This window comes from Tachysurus vachellii, chromosome 13 (assembly GCF_030014155.1).
Source record: "Tachysurus vachellii isolate PV-2020 chromosome 13, HZAU_Pvac_v1, whole genome shotgun sequence".
Classification (NCBI taxonomy): Eukaryota; Metazoa; Chordata; class Actinopteri; order Siluriformes; family Bagridae; genus Tachysurus; species Tachysurus vachellii.
This window is the reverse complement of record NC_083472.1, coordinates 12,093,155-12,106,900: the sequence shown is the minus strand read 5'-3', so window position 1 is coordinate 12,106,900 and position 13,746 is coordinate 12,093,155. Positions and strand designations below refer to the sequence as shown.

General features: G+C 36.4%; 1 protein-coding gene across 1 annotated transcript; it reads left to right on the top strand.

Annotated features, from left to right (window-relative positions):
* The first annotated feature begins 6,636 nt into the window (after window positions 1-6,636).
* prss23 (serine protease 23) lies at window positions 6,637-12,146 on the top strand. The gene is made up of 2 exons (XM_060885582.1): window positions 6,637-7,039; window positions 8,485-12,146. The coding sequence occupies exon 2, from the start codon at window positions 8,503-8,505 to the stop codon at window positions 9,658-9,660; it is 1,158 nt and encodes a 385-aa protein (XP_060741565.1). The 5' UTR covers window positions 6,637-7,039; window positions 8,485-8,502; the 3' UTR covers window positions 9,661-12,146.
* Window positions 12,147-13,746: the final 1,600 nt, after the last annotated feature.

Sequence of the window (13,746 nt, the reverse complement as noted above, 5' to 3'; positions counted from 1 at the left end):
GGACCAAACACACTCCCTTGTCCTTCCAAAGGGAACAGGAGCCAGTAATAAAGGAAGTCTGCCAAAACCTCAGTGAATTCTTGATGAAGGAAAGAATGCACTAGGAAAAGAAGCCACGTTCTCCTAAGTTTCTCTTTTCTCCCTTTGTTTATCTTTTGATAAACATGAAAACCTCCTTGTTCTCTCCTCTGCTCAGCCCATTTTACCTTCTTTCACTTGTCTAACCCTGGCACCAAAGTGATTTCTAGCCTTTGAAAAGAACTTCTAAATTGCATTGGCAAACAAACTTCATTTTTGGCAGCAAACTTTGTTAAACAATCCAGCTTAGCCACATTCAATCAGTATGTAGCTGGATTCAGCATTAATGTGTTATGATTGTTTTATGTTTCCCTAAACATAAGTTCTGCACTAGCTGAGCACTTACAGCAATGTAAGATGTGTGTCTTTGTTTACCGAGAGGGGAAATGTCATATTACTGACTATCATTTTATCAGACACAGACAGCAGACAGAATTTTTTTGGCTCATGACAAAACACTGGTAATTACTTCTAGATGCACTTCACAGCCTATTCCATGTCCTGTTATATTCTACCATATATTCTGTTTGGATCTGATACTGAATGGCAAACAGCAAACAATATGTATGAAGTCAGTTTACCTGTAATATTGTAGATACAATCTTTTTTATTTACACTCTATAGAAATTTTCCCTCACATGTACATTTATTTAGCAACTGTGTACTATAACATCCACTCATCTGGATCATCAGTGCAGTCGAATTATTTCACTGAGCAAGTGATCTGATTCAAATTCTGTGAAAAGATAAATCCCATAACTAAATAAGCACATCCAGCTGTGTCGTCTCTCAGAATTTGAAAATACTTCAGTGTAATCTTTTGATTAAAAAAACTCTCAAATTCTTGAAACTGCTGCAGTCTTAGTTGGAATGAGCCTGAGATTAACATTGCATGAGATTAAATAATCAAACCTGTTTGAAGTCTTTCTTGTAAAAATGTCACCTGCACACTTTCAGAGAACTTTGCTTTTGTGATCCAAGCAGATGCTTACAGTATTTTTATATTATATACAGTCTCCCTTCTCTGCTCCTTTTCTTATATGCTATTTTAATATTCAAGGTTCCTATCGTACCATTTTAAGGCCTGCACTACATAGCAGCAACTGTCATCCCTTTTCCTCAGCGTGGTTATACCATTAGTCATGTGTTTAAGCAATAATCTCAGCTGATGAGTTTTCAGCATCCCATTCTCTTCTGTTTAAGCTTGAAGTGTTATTATTTATTGTTTCTGAATGCTTGAAATATTTGAGCTAAATAGTAGACTATTGCTAAAAAGTGGCATTTACTCAAATACAGAAGCCGAGTTTCATAGACATCTGCAGGGATGTAGGTTAAATATAGTCAGCACCTTTTGTAGATAAAGATATTGTAAATGAAAAAAATATGACATTTTAATTACAATTTTCAAAATGGAAATCAGCTTTTCTTCTCATCTAGCTCTGCCCATTTAGTGCTTCTTTACTGCTAACTGCTCACTGCAGCAATGTCAGCATTTTTGTTTAGAATACAAGTTAGAGTTGTAAACATAAAGAATTTTCCAGTTGAGCCAAGACAAAACAGGGCTGTTTTCCTGGATTGCAATCTTAGACTTATAGTCTTTAATTTTAGTCTTGTCTTGATCTCTGTTGGAAAGTATCTTGGTATATTTCAGCTCTCACCCTGTTGCACTGCTACACAATAATTTCTCTAAATATGCTTCAGGCTTTTTGGCTGAAGGAGATTTGCTTGTTGTTCCATAATATGATTCAGATAACAAGCCAATTACTTGCATCAAATTACAGCAACACAGTTGTCTCCTAATTTTCTCTACTCTAGAGCTGTGACTGATATGATGCATCTAAAAAGACAGTGGTTCTTAAACCTTTTTGTAGCCAGGAAACTCTTCAACTGTAAATTCAGTTTAATTCAATTCAATTCAATTAATGAACATTTTGTTGTAGTTATAGATTGTAGTTATATATAGCTTTTCTTTTCACCAATAAACCTGAGGTCTGAGTTTACTTTGGTGAAATATATATATCTAGACTATAACTATACTTGTTCTCTATGAACACCACTTTAAGAACCACATAATGAAAACAGATATTCATCCATATTTAAGTTTCATACCAGAAATATTGTCTCATTAAACATCCTCCCTATTTGTCTCACTAAATGTTTTAAACAATTTATAAAGGTCATATGATAATTAATTTTAAGACAAAGACCTGAATGGTAACTCACAAAAACAAACAAGAAAAATGATTCATTTTATAATAAATTATATTTATTATTTTTTATGATAAACAGTGGCACATTTTTTATTAGTCTAAATAAGGTTAAATAAAACTGTTAGCTTAATATATTACTATATATACTGTAGCACACATAAAATATGTGCATTGATGTAAAAATGTGACCATGAAGGACAGAGACCATCTGAGAGATTGTATGTACATGAGTGATTGTCTAGTGAAGAAACTGTCCATCCCAGCATTCCCTTCAGCATTATCACACTGAGACAAACATCACACTGAAACAAATCTTTACTCATTTTTGAATATAGTATATTGTTTTATTTAACTTAAACAGCATAACAACAGTGCTGTATTAAATGAGATGGTATCACATTGCTGCAAAAGAGTACAGACTAGGGAAAGTGGAATAAATATAAAAGTTAATTTGCATGACAGAATTTTTCTGCAGACTGGCCAAAAAGTGCTTGATGGAAAAACTGATATATTTTGCATATTCTGTAATGATGTCATAAAATGTCAGGCTTGTAAGCATGGTGGTTGGACAATAAAAATCTTTTCATAGTGAGTCATGCAGTAGTGCAATGTTTTATATCCTATGGCTACTGGAACTGGGAAAATTAACATTTGATATAGCTGTGTATATTCCATTCATTATTCAGCTTTGGACTGAAGGTTAAGACTTTCTTGTCTCCTAGATTAAAGTGACAATTGAAACCAATTGATTTTTGACTGTTTCAAAGTAGTGGCCACAACCCCTTTTTTAAGGGTTACTAAATGAAGTACATAATTTAACAGTTGTCATTTCCATCTCATATATTTCCATCTTATACATAATGTCTGGAAATAATTTTCAACAATTTCATCACCTTAAGCTATGAAATCTGGCTAAAGCAATGTTTTGAACATAAACAATGTTATTTAGGTATTTTCAAAATAAATTAAGAATGATCCTTGTTACCTATTGCTTTCGACAAACTCTGTCCTGTGAACATCCATTTAACTGGCAAACTTTAGAAGCTGTCTTTTAGGCAAAATTATACTAACTTTTTGGACTAGAAATTGAATAATAACTTGGGATTATTCCCAGTTTAACTTGGTTTAGATAGCCACATATGATTTAATCGTCTTTGGTTCAGTTTAATACAAGAAACAAACTGTCAAAATAGAGAATAACTCTTTATGTACATCTAGAGTAGGGAGATGGCTGGGTAATCGAGGAAAGTGAAGAAAATAAGGAAAGTGTAATTAGAAAAGAATAATTCCATAGTGGTACCTAGTAAGCCTTTTTTAGAGGAAACTAATGGTAGAAAATGAAGATATGGTCTTAACGCATGGACAAGGGGCCCTTTGGTGTAAAACACATGGAGACTAATAAAAAAAAAATTAAAAGGATGATAAAAAACGAGGCATAAAAGGGTGCAGAAAGGAGACATTGTTTGGGTTCATGGCTCAGGTCTCCTGCCGTAACTGGAAGCCTCACATTCCTGAGTCCATGAGTGACAGTGAACAGGGCGAGAGAGGGTCAAGCTCAGTGCTTATTGTTCTAAAATGGTTCTTTCTATTTCTCTCTCTTCAATTTGATGCCAATTATCAGATTACAAAATGCAGAGGAAGCCTTCTGGTGTTGTTAACAAACTCCACAAAGGGCTGATGGCTATAAAGCTGAATTCTCTGGCTCATTCTGAGAAAATAGAGGTGTGTGTATACGCACCTGCTCGGTTACACAGCACAGTTCTGAATAGATCGATATTTGTATTGCATGACAAGTCCCAGGACACTGAGTTCACCTGTAATGGATATTAAGTTAAGAATGTTTCAGAACTCATCCACACATGTCCTGACTTGTGTTTTTGGTGGTAGAAGCATTTCCATGGCAATTTAAGGTATGCTTGCTCGGTTAATGCATAGATTTTGTCAGTACTTTTCCTTGCAATTTTTTTATTAATATGCATTGAATCTAAATCAGTTAGCAATCATTATACTACCCAAAGGGTAGTTTCATCTTTCTGAATTAAGTATGATGTGATATATAAAGGTATGGCTAATCTATAATACATTTTTCATCACATTCTATCTCTAAAATTTAATTTCTGTTTGCTTTAGTTAACAGTGAGGGAAAGGACCTTTAGAACCAGTCAAAGATTCTGTGGCCCAGGGCTCATATCTGAAACTGGAGGTGATAAAAGATTGGCTTTCGGCAGGAAAAGGGCACACATTAACAGACTTCCCAACTCATTGTAAGCTTTTTCTTCACCCTTCGCCCCTCCCACAGCCCAGGACAGGTCAAGAACAAGAGCTCCACTGTACATGGTGCTGGGGACAGTCCAAGGTGGTGCATTCCTGCTGGCTGGAAGAGTTGTGTTCCTTGAGCTCACCCCAACATTTAATAATAAACTGTGACATAGCATGGTACATATCAGTGTTTTAGAACAATTTGTGCTGCAAATAAAAAAAAATCTGTAGATGTTAGGGGAAATGTGCTTGAAAATATCTGAGCACAAGATATTGAAGGAGTCAGTGCCAAAACAAACTGAACACATGTTGCTTACCCACAATGACCCATAGGCTGTTGAATGATCCTATCACTGCACCAAGCTGTGCTGTGGGCTCCCACATTTGCACTTACCCAAATATCACTACAATTCAGTGTTTAGATAGCAGAATACTGTAACTTGGGCAAATTCACAGCTCTTTAAATAAAAAATAAAATATTTAATGTGTTACAGAGCCCATGTTCCCCAGATCCTGAATTAATTATCTGAAACTTCCAGAGCCAAGATTTTTTTAGCAACAACAACATTTTTAGAAACAAAAAACTTTGATCAGCCTGCTGTATAAAAGACACCTTATTGTAGAAAGTTAATGGTGCTGTGCAGATGTTGACACAATCAATGAAGTAAGAGCAATCCAATCAATTAAAACACAATTAAAACTGTTTTAAAGACAGTTGTACATTTGCATTTCTCTGTTAATGTAGTCTGTATGGACTAATACTACATGGCCAAAAATATGTGAACACCAGGCCACCACATCCATGTGTGTGTCTTCCCCATACTATTGCCACAAAGTTGGAAGTGCACAAATGTACAGGATATAGTGTGCCTCGGACCTCCTCACAGACGTCAGTGCTCAGTGACCCCAAAATGTAGTGGAAAACCTTCCCAGAAGAGTGGAGGCTTTTTTTTTTTGCAGAAGGGGAAATAAATCTTGAATGGGATGTTTAAAAAGCACGTACGAATGCTATGGTCATGTCTAAAAAGCTTGAGCCATATAGCGTATGATGGGACAAGCAGTGTCTGAGCACAAGGTCAGAAGGTCACAATCTGCTTTGATAGGTGGTTCAAGAAGCAAATGCAATGATATTCCTAGATTCAGGTATTTCTGAAAATATTCCTTTTAACTGATTCAGTCCAGCTGTAAATACATTTACAGCTATTCATTTGACAGACACTTTATGTAAAGTGGTTTACAAGTGAGGCACAATCAAACACAAATCTGAGCAGTAAAAGATCATCTTCTAGGGTCAGTTGGGGTTGCCAGATGTGGTTCTCTGGCAGACATGAAACTGAATTTACAATTACTGATTGCTACATTAGGTAGTTTCAATAGCAATGGAACACATTTTTATTGATATAAAATATGGCACATACCTAGAAATTCATGGTGCCATTATTTTTAAAAAACATCTATTGGAACAACATGTCTAACTAATCTGTATCTAATCTGACATTTGATTCTAATTGTAGATCCAATTATGCTTCATGGGCTAATTATAAAATCTGGAAAATCCATTTATCTGCGATTTCCCCTTAAGCTGGTTTTAGACTGTGAGACTTAAATGATATTTTAAGGTTCTTACTTGTTCCATGATATGTGATGATTCCAATAGAAACCTTGACCAAACCCTACAACAGACTGTATGGTGACATTTTCCATCCTCTTATGATAGATTTGCATTTTAAGAAACCGTTATACTGTGCTGTGCAGAAAACTGAATCACATGATTACAAGAAATAGCCTCACTGTCAGCTTATGCTACTGTAGTATTTTATTTTCCTCTTCCATATTTGTAGCTGTCCTGAGAGTTTCAAATAATTTTATGCCATCAAGAGGTGTAGCAGAGGCCACTCAGATTCTGACAATTTATCCAACCCTCTTTAGTCAAAGTGGCATTATTTCACCTGCAAAACACTACATCACATTAAGACTGCAGATCTCAAGACCAGATGAGTAAATGACGGGTTTATTTTTGTTCCATTGTTTTAAACACGAGTGCTCTTCATGTTAACAGCACATAGAATGGACTAACACTAAATTTCCACATCTTTTCGTATCGTATCGTATCGTATCGTACTCAGGTCGCGCTCACGCAGCGGCGCTAGGACCACGAGGTTAAACTGCAGCGCCAAACTCATCTCTGCCTATTTGACTGAAGAGACTTCAGTAGGCAACACACATACTGTCCTGCCTTTCTCCAGGAAACCGATTCATCTTATAGGACTTGAGTACAGATGTGTAATAGACTAGACTAAAAGCCTGCAAGTGGAGTATATCTGCGTGTTAGTGTGGAGTGATTTTTTTTTCTGGAAACGTGTGACATTTAAGTGGAGACGCGCATAAAGTGGAAATGGGAGGAAACACCAGAGCACGAATAGCCGGTGCACTTGAAGACGAAGACGTGATTTGGATTTGAACAGAAACTTTTTTAAGACACCATTTTAAAGGTTAAGTTCTTTTAATTACGATTGTTCAATATCACTGATTAATTTCTTTATTGTTGGCCGCATTATCAACATCACTTACTGATACAAGACCGTGCGCAAAAGTAGAATAACGGCGATTGTTGGAGCGCGTGCGTAATTATAGTAATCCATAATTAATATAATGACCATGTTTATGCGAGAGTTTAATTGGCTCCATTTTCGTAACCTGGGAGACTGTTTACATTGCCGAGGTGACGATCTTCTCGTTGCAAGTATCCACTTGAGCATTTGCACGTACCACTTTATGGTTTGTACAGCCTCAATGCAAGTGAAGCTATGTAAACATGCTGTGTTTTCCTTGAATTTAACAAGACGAGTTAGGCGTTGGACAACCATTCACCATGTGAAACATAAAAGACGAAGTGAGTTTTGGGTGCTGGGAAACAGGTTGTTCTCGAGATTTCCAGGGAGGCGTACACAGGGGTCAAATATGGGCCCACGACACGTTGTGGAATAGGACAGTGCTTACTTTTCTGAACTTAGTTTAGTGTACTTTTGCTTCTGAAGGATGAAACCTGCAAACTCAATTACATAATTCTGTTTTAGAAAAATAAACTTTGTATTAATATGTCACTGAAGTGTTTTATCTTAATATCCTATCTTATTGCTTAATATTTGGATACCAAACTATAAAGCATCACCGGTCTTAGTTGTTGTCAGTCAGTGGTGGCAAATTATAATAATATAATTACTAGTTATATTTCAGTAGTTCGGCTTTAAAATTGTGGTGATCAGTTGAGAGAAAACTGACAAAAAACTATTCTATGATCAGTTCTAATTCTAAAATATTTTGATTGATTTAATTGATCTGGTTGAATTAATGTAATATAATTTGGCCAAATTTAGCACTAAAATTTTAAATGGTTAATAAAATGTCCCTGAAAAAAGTGTAAAATCTTTGGAACTCTTATACTGTGTAGTGTGTAGATGTCTGTAGTCTTGTCTGAACATGATTTATTTTCCATTTGCTTAATATAATGTGTATAAGACATGACAAGGAGCCTTCTTGTATTTCTCACAAAATATGGAGTTATAAAAGGAGTATGAAATAAATGGTAATGAAAAGATAAATGAAGTTTCTTGTGTTTCAGTAAGTCATGGATGTATTTAGAGAACAGATTTGATACGATTGATCTTTTAAACATTTATTCACTTTAGTTCCATTTCTGAGATTAAAAGCATACTTTAACCATACACTAGAAAGCGGTTCTATGAGGATGTATAGGTTTTATACTTGGAACTACTTGCTAAAAGAACATGTAAGGGTTCCACTGGAAGGACAATCAAATTACACTTAAGGGTTCTAGATGTCATTTTTTTATTCTAAGTGTGTAATATTCCAAATAAAATGTATTGATAAACTGCTGCAGTCGTGTTGTAAATAGTATGTCTTGCTCTAATTTCAGGTTCTTCTATTCTTAGCCATGGCGCATTACTGGAGATCGAGCTTGGCACGTTTCTACGTTGTTGGTCAGCTCCTCTTACTTCTCCTATCCAAGTCTTCTCTGTCAATGAGCGCATCCACTGACTTGTCCCTGAATCCACACATCCCATCTCTGGTGCCTCACACCAGTTTGGCTCTCTCTCGTTCCCGTTTCAGTGCAAAGGCCCAGCTGGACTTTACCACCCACTGCAATGCCAGCTGCTACCACAAGGTAGAAGACATTGACAAAGAACATCTAACTGAGCAGCTGGCCTTCGAAACACTGTATGCGGATGGCTCACGTACACTAACCACTGTCAATCTAGAAGATGATGATGCTGACAGCAACATTTCTTCTGCACTGTCCATCAAGAGGAAGCCTAAACTCACATTCCCTCACAAAAGAACAAGAAGGCAAATCTATGGTGCAGATGGACGCTTCAACATTCGTGGTGACCACTTCCTGTTGGATTACCCCTTCTCCACAGCTGTACGCATCTCAACAGGCTGCACTGGTGTTCTGGTATCCAAACAACATGTGCTGACCGCTGCCCACTGTGTACATGATGGAAAAGATTATGTCAAAGGTGCACGTAAGCTCAGAGTTGGTTTCCTCATACCACCTTCAGCTACTAATACCACAGAAGACATGAAAAAGGCCTTGGTGCGCTGGGTGAGAGTTCGGCGGACACGTGTGCCTAAAGGATGGATACAAGGACCCCAGGATGTCAGCATGGATTACGACTATGCCCTTTTGGAACTGCGTTGGCCACATCGCCGCCCATTTATGCGCCTTGCTGTAGCTCCTTCTTCTAATGATTTGGCTGGAAAACGCATCCATTTCTCTGGGTTTGACAGCGATAGGCCAGGAGAGCTTGTGTATCGTTTCTGCCCTGTAGAAGATGAGAGTAATGATCTAATATACCAGCATTGTGATGCAAGACCTGGGGCTAGTGGGTCTGGGGTGTATGGTCGTGTATGGGATGATGTTCTGGAGCGTTGGGAGCGCAAGGTGATTGGCATCTTCTCAGGACACCAATGGTTGGAGATCAACGGTGAAAGCCGTGACTACAATGTAGCCGTCCGTTTCACTCCCCTGAAATTTGCTCAGATCTGTTACTGGGTGCATGGAAACAAAGCAGACTGCAGTCAGTACTGATTTAGATAAGCATGAGAAGAAAGAAGGAGAGGAATGAAAAACATGAGCTTTTAAGTTAAAGGCAGCCCTTGTATAGACAAAGCATTTATAGGCAATTCAATAAAGGGTTCTTGGAATCATCAAATGATTTTAGATTTGATCATCAAAGTAAATCCAAATTGGATCAGATATCATGTTTGCATATAATTGGACATTTACTGTACATTTAAATTAGTAAACACTGTTGCCTTTCCATTTTAAATATTCAACTAGGATTATTTGGTTAGGAATTCTGAGAAATGACACACAAGGGTGTGGAATTGTACACTTGTCAGTCAGTACAGATATAAAACAGATATTACAGTTATGTTGTTGTGACTTTCTTAAATAATCACAACATTCAGTACACCTCGCAAGTAGTTGGTTTTAAACCAGACACGGTGTACAACCCAATAACGAATCTTCTAGCATGTGCCCATGTTAATCAATAGCTACATGTACATGCAGCCTCCTATTCAGTATTCCATATAAAATGTTTATGTATGAACAGTAAGAATAGAGTAAATCTATTGAAGCTAGTCAGAATGAACTTTTGCTCAAACTAGGTCATAATCTGATAATTGAATAATAATAGTCATTTCATTGTTTTTTAAAACGTGTTTGCTTCAGAGTGCAAATAATTGTAAAGTGGGAATGGCCTCAAATGTACATTTTGAGGCTGATACTGAAGCAAATAAAGTTGGAGGCTCAGCAATATTCCCAGCCAAGACATTAGCTATTAATAATGGTAATGTTAGAAGATGGGTACAGGCAATATATATAAAGTATATGGCCAAATGTTTGTAGACATCTAGCCAGCATACCCATGTATGATTTTTGAACATCCCATGCCAGATTTAGCCCTCCTTTGCTGTTATAACAACCTCCATTCTTTCCACTAGATACTGGTGCATGGCTGTGGGCAACTGTGCTTATTCCCCCTGAGTGCAGGCAGGCCCTGATGTTGTGTGAGAAGGCCTGGGGTGGAGTCAGCATTTCAGTTCATCCCAAAGGTGTTCAGTGGGTTTGAGGTCAGAGTGCTGTTCAGGTTATTTGAGTTCTTCCACTACAAACCTGGCAAATTATATCTTCATAGAACTTGCTTTGTGTACAGAAGCATTGTTGTGCAGGAACAAGTTTGGGCTTATGAAGTGAATTTTAAAGGCTACAGCATTCAAAGGCATTCTATACAGTTGTGTGCCATAAACAGTTTGGGGTTGTCCATGTAGTTTACCTGCTTGTAACCAATGATAAATGTTTGTACTTTTTGTAAGCAACAATCCTTGCCCTTGAAATTTGAGGCAAATACCAAATGCCAAGCACATTTATTGGGGCCACAAACTCTTCTGATTGTCTCTTTAGCAATGACATTTAGATGACATTTTGCTAAAACAAATTAAAAAATTAATTAAAATATGAATATAATTGCATGTAAGCACAGGCATTCTAGATTTAAAAGAAAGTACTACAAAATACCATTTATGGTATAATGTGCATTCTAGGCCTATAATATTATTTTAATAGGTAGTACTGCAGTGAACTATCGCTAAATTGCTGTAGGTTGTCTGGAATGAAAAAAGATAACTAAATTTTGTTTCTTTCAAATACATGCTTGCGTAATCTGTGTATCACAAATCGAGCTGTGAATTATTCAACTACTAGACATATTGTTTCAAAATGGCATCTACGCTTCACTTGAGTTTATGATAATTATGAGTCAGATATGCCTGCACACAGAACCCCTGGAGGTAAAATATTCAAGGTCTGGTGTTTGATCCAATATGGTGTACATACTACTTAAGCATGCTCTTTCAACACTGTGTATAGGAATTCAAAAAATAATAACAATAAAAAATCTCACCGGATTATCTTACCAGCTTTTAGTATAGGTACATGGGTGATGCATGTTCGCAACAATATCAAGGTCAGTACATGTTGCACATACTAACCCACTGCAAGTGAACTCAGAACCAAAGCCTCACAGAGTGGTTGGGGCGAGTCACGTGACTTCTGGTGATTGATCTGAATAATTGAATTTAGACGGTGACGCTTACAATTATAACATTGTGCAGTCTTTGTCTGATATTAACCTGTTTCAAATATTGAGGTAACTGGGGCACTTTAATTCTGCTATTCATGATTATGATAGAGTAAACTGGTTTAGTCAGTGATATAAATTTGTGTTTTATAGAATAATATAGAGGCTAATTTAATTTCTGGGTGTAGGAACAGTTAATGGATGTTAGATAGAACATCTGAACATAAACTCATCTGTGTTATTTTCCTGGGTAAATATGATTAGAATTCAGACTTTAGCAAGAAAATGTATGCAACACAGACATGACTTGCTAGACTGGATAGCAAGTACAATACATGTGGATCCATTGGATAATCTTTTTTTTTTTTTTTTTTTATCAAAATGCTTATATTTTAATAAACAAAAAGATGTCGACCGTAATTGTTTCTCTCTATTGGGCCATACTATGAAAGCCTTCTATGTGGCGTTCACAGAGAACTTATTCCCTCTTGTGGTCGAAAGCAGCAATGTTAAAAATCCTCGGAGCATCTGGCTTTTCTCTGCAAAACTAAATGGGGAAAATCATTTTGATCTTTACAATTATCAAATCTATATATGATTAATAATTATGAACAGCCCACATGCAACTTGACACTAATGGTACAATATTGGTTCTGAAGATATAATAGTGTTAGTGTTAACAGTTTTCAGCTCATTTCTAGGCCCCGATATTATTCTGTTTAATTAAGAGCTGCTGCAGACCAGTCTTCCTATCTGCAGTGCACACAATTCAGTGCAGCTTTTAAACAGGAGACTGAATTGGACCACATAGTTATTAAAGTGTTTATAATATTCTCAGTGGTATAGCTGTTAAACTGAAACAAAGTTGATGTCAGATTGAGTTTCTTCAGAAAAACAGTTGCTGATGAGTTTTTATTGATTTTATTTACAATTTAAAAATCTTTTAGGAGCCATTGCCAAAGACTTTGATCAATAAACTACTGTATCGTACACAATGCACAGACAAGTGTATTCAGATGGCTAATAGTCCAGGCCTGAGATGCCTAAAAAGATCACAGCATTCTTAAATGCGCTTTGTTAGTTATAGTATATTTGTGACGATTTTGGGAAACAGTGTCCAGGGCAACATGAGATCCACTGCTTACTTGCAAAATATTTTTGGTATATGCATAGTGTGATAAAATCCATCATATAATGATTCAAAAAAAAAAAACAAAAAAAAAAAACTCAATTTAAAAAATCTTGAAAGGGGTAAGTTGCAACTTTGTTTAACCCCAAACACCACTTGTAGGATTAGGAGAATGGTTCATCCTTGCTACAGTGGGGTTCAAAAGTTTGGGCACCCCAGGTAAAAATTTGTATTAATGTGCATACAGAAGCCAAGAAAAGATGAAAAAATCTCCAAAAGGCATCAAATTACAGATTAAACATTCTTATAATTTGTCAATAAAACATTCTTATCCTATAACATTCTCTAACTTTTTTTGACAAATTATAAGAATGTTTAATCTGTAATTTGATGCCTTTTGGAGATTTTTTCATCTTTTCTTGGCTTCTTTATTAGAAGTTGTTTAATACAAAATGTACATTAATACAAATTTTTACCTGGGGTGCCCAAACTTTTGAACCCCACTGTATGTCTTAATGTCCAGTTCATATTTCCTGATTTTGTTCCAGGGAAGCCTAGATGTGTTTGAATTTGAATCACAGTGGCCACGTCTTCTTGGAGTCCTGATGAACAGCAGTGTTTCAGGTCAAGAGCCCAATCATAACGGTGTCGTTCTTAATTTATAATGCACAAGATGTGGTTCATAAGATTTAAGCTTCATTAAAAAAAAAAAAGTTAAATCTGCTTTTAAACGTTTTTTGCCAATTATTCAGCCTGTGACCAAGATCACACAATCCCATTCTTTATTAAATAGCGTTATCAGTTTTTGTCTACATAATCCCAGCAAACATCCAAATGTGTGGTCACTGGCAATTTGCTCATCACATGGGAAACTGGTCAAGAAAATGACTGAAATAACTTT